The following is a 1327-nucleotide window of genomic DNA, read 5'->3' as shown; positions in this document are numbered from 1 at the left end:
GAACCCGCGACCCTCAGATTGCGAGTCGAGTGCCCTAACCACCTAGCCATGCCGGGCCCAACTAATGTTGTAAGATTGAATAAACAGTGAAATTTAATTTCTTCCATTTATTTTCATGGTATCATACATATGCATATTTAATGCAGTAAAATCGTAATTTACCGTGTGGACTTTCTGTGTGCATACATTATCTATGTATACAAGATGGTCCACAGAAAATTAGAATGAAAAAAACCCGGTCCTTGGGTCTGTAAAGTTGGGGAAACGCCATACTATTATAATTCAGTGTGTATTCATTTATTATAATTATGATGAAATAACCCTTCAACGTTGTATTACATAATTCCAAATGAATACTTGAGAACATTAATTATCCGATTACTTCCTTCTACTACAAATATCTAATAATCGTTAAATTATTGAACTAAAATCACCTTTTAAAACCACGTAATCTCTGGGTATAGAATCAATACACAGTTATGACATAGCACAACTTTGCTATTACTTTAGATTTCACCAAAGAGCCTCAGACGTATACCTTGTAAAAAAATAAGTCTAGCTCGCATTAGTCAGTCTGACTATATGTGAAAATATTTCTGACCAGTACAATGTTAACTGTCGCTATTACAGATGGACTTATAAATTTGCAGTATGCTGTAAAGGATGTCACTTTCATGGTTGTATGGAATTCCTTTGTACAAGTGGATAGTTTTTTTTTCCTCAGGTAAGTAAAAATTTGCTTCGACAATAATGTTTTTGAAGAAACATCTGATAAGAGACATCTCACACTATGACACGAGACTTTAACAGTATCGTTAAGCGCTCTTGATTTAATACGTATATATATATATACGATATATATATTACGATATCTTACGAAAGTTATTAATATGATAGTTGACTGCATATTTTCTTTTAACATGTGTTTCAGTTACTTCGTTACGAATTAGAGTAGCAACAGTTTTTAAAGTTTATCTTTTGTCGGCTATAAGTCACTTCCTTTCGTATAATGCCAGAATTCGGGGCTGGACTTATGGCGGTAAAAAACATATCGGAAATGCTATTTTTATTCAGTACTAGAAGTAATAATGCCCTATTCATCGATCTACCAACATTGGCGTTCTAACTTTTTGATAGTTAATCGTTATGGCAACATACATGTACACAGCGTGGTCACAAGTAAATAGACATCACCTTTTCAGGAAAAAAGATTTTTTTCAATCATATTCACAATAACTGATATATTTATAATTTAATTAATATCTAGTAGATCTTCCTTTTGCTTCGTGGAGTTCGTTGATCCTTTGGGGCATCGTGAGAATCATCT

At 33.2% G+C, this 1327-nt stretch overlaps 1 protein-coding gene across 1 annotated transcript in view; it reads left to right on the top strand.

Moving 5' to 3' along the window:
- The window catches only part of LOC106469891 (nose resistant to fluoxetine protein 6-like), a 27702-nt gene that overhangs the window by 12172 nt on the left and 14203 nt on the right, over positions 1–1327 (top strand). Inside the window, exon 7 of the mRNA XM_013930411.2 lies at positions 631–724. Coding sequence (XP_013785865.1) covers positions 631–724 — 94 coding nt within the window. The remainder of the gene's footprint in view (positions 1–630; positions 725–1327) is intronic.

This window comes from Limulus polyphemus, unplaced genomic scaffold (assembly GCF_000517525.1).
Source record: "Limulus polyphemus unplaced genomic scaffold, Limulus_polyphemus-2.1.2 Scaffold3710, whole genome shotgun sequence".
Lineage (NCBI taxonomy): Eukaryota > Metazoa > Arthropoda > Merostomata > Xiphosura > Limulidae > Limulus > Limulus polyphemus.
Note: the sequence above shows the minus strand (reverse complement) of the source record. Positions and strands in the feature narration are given on the sequence as shown.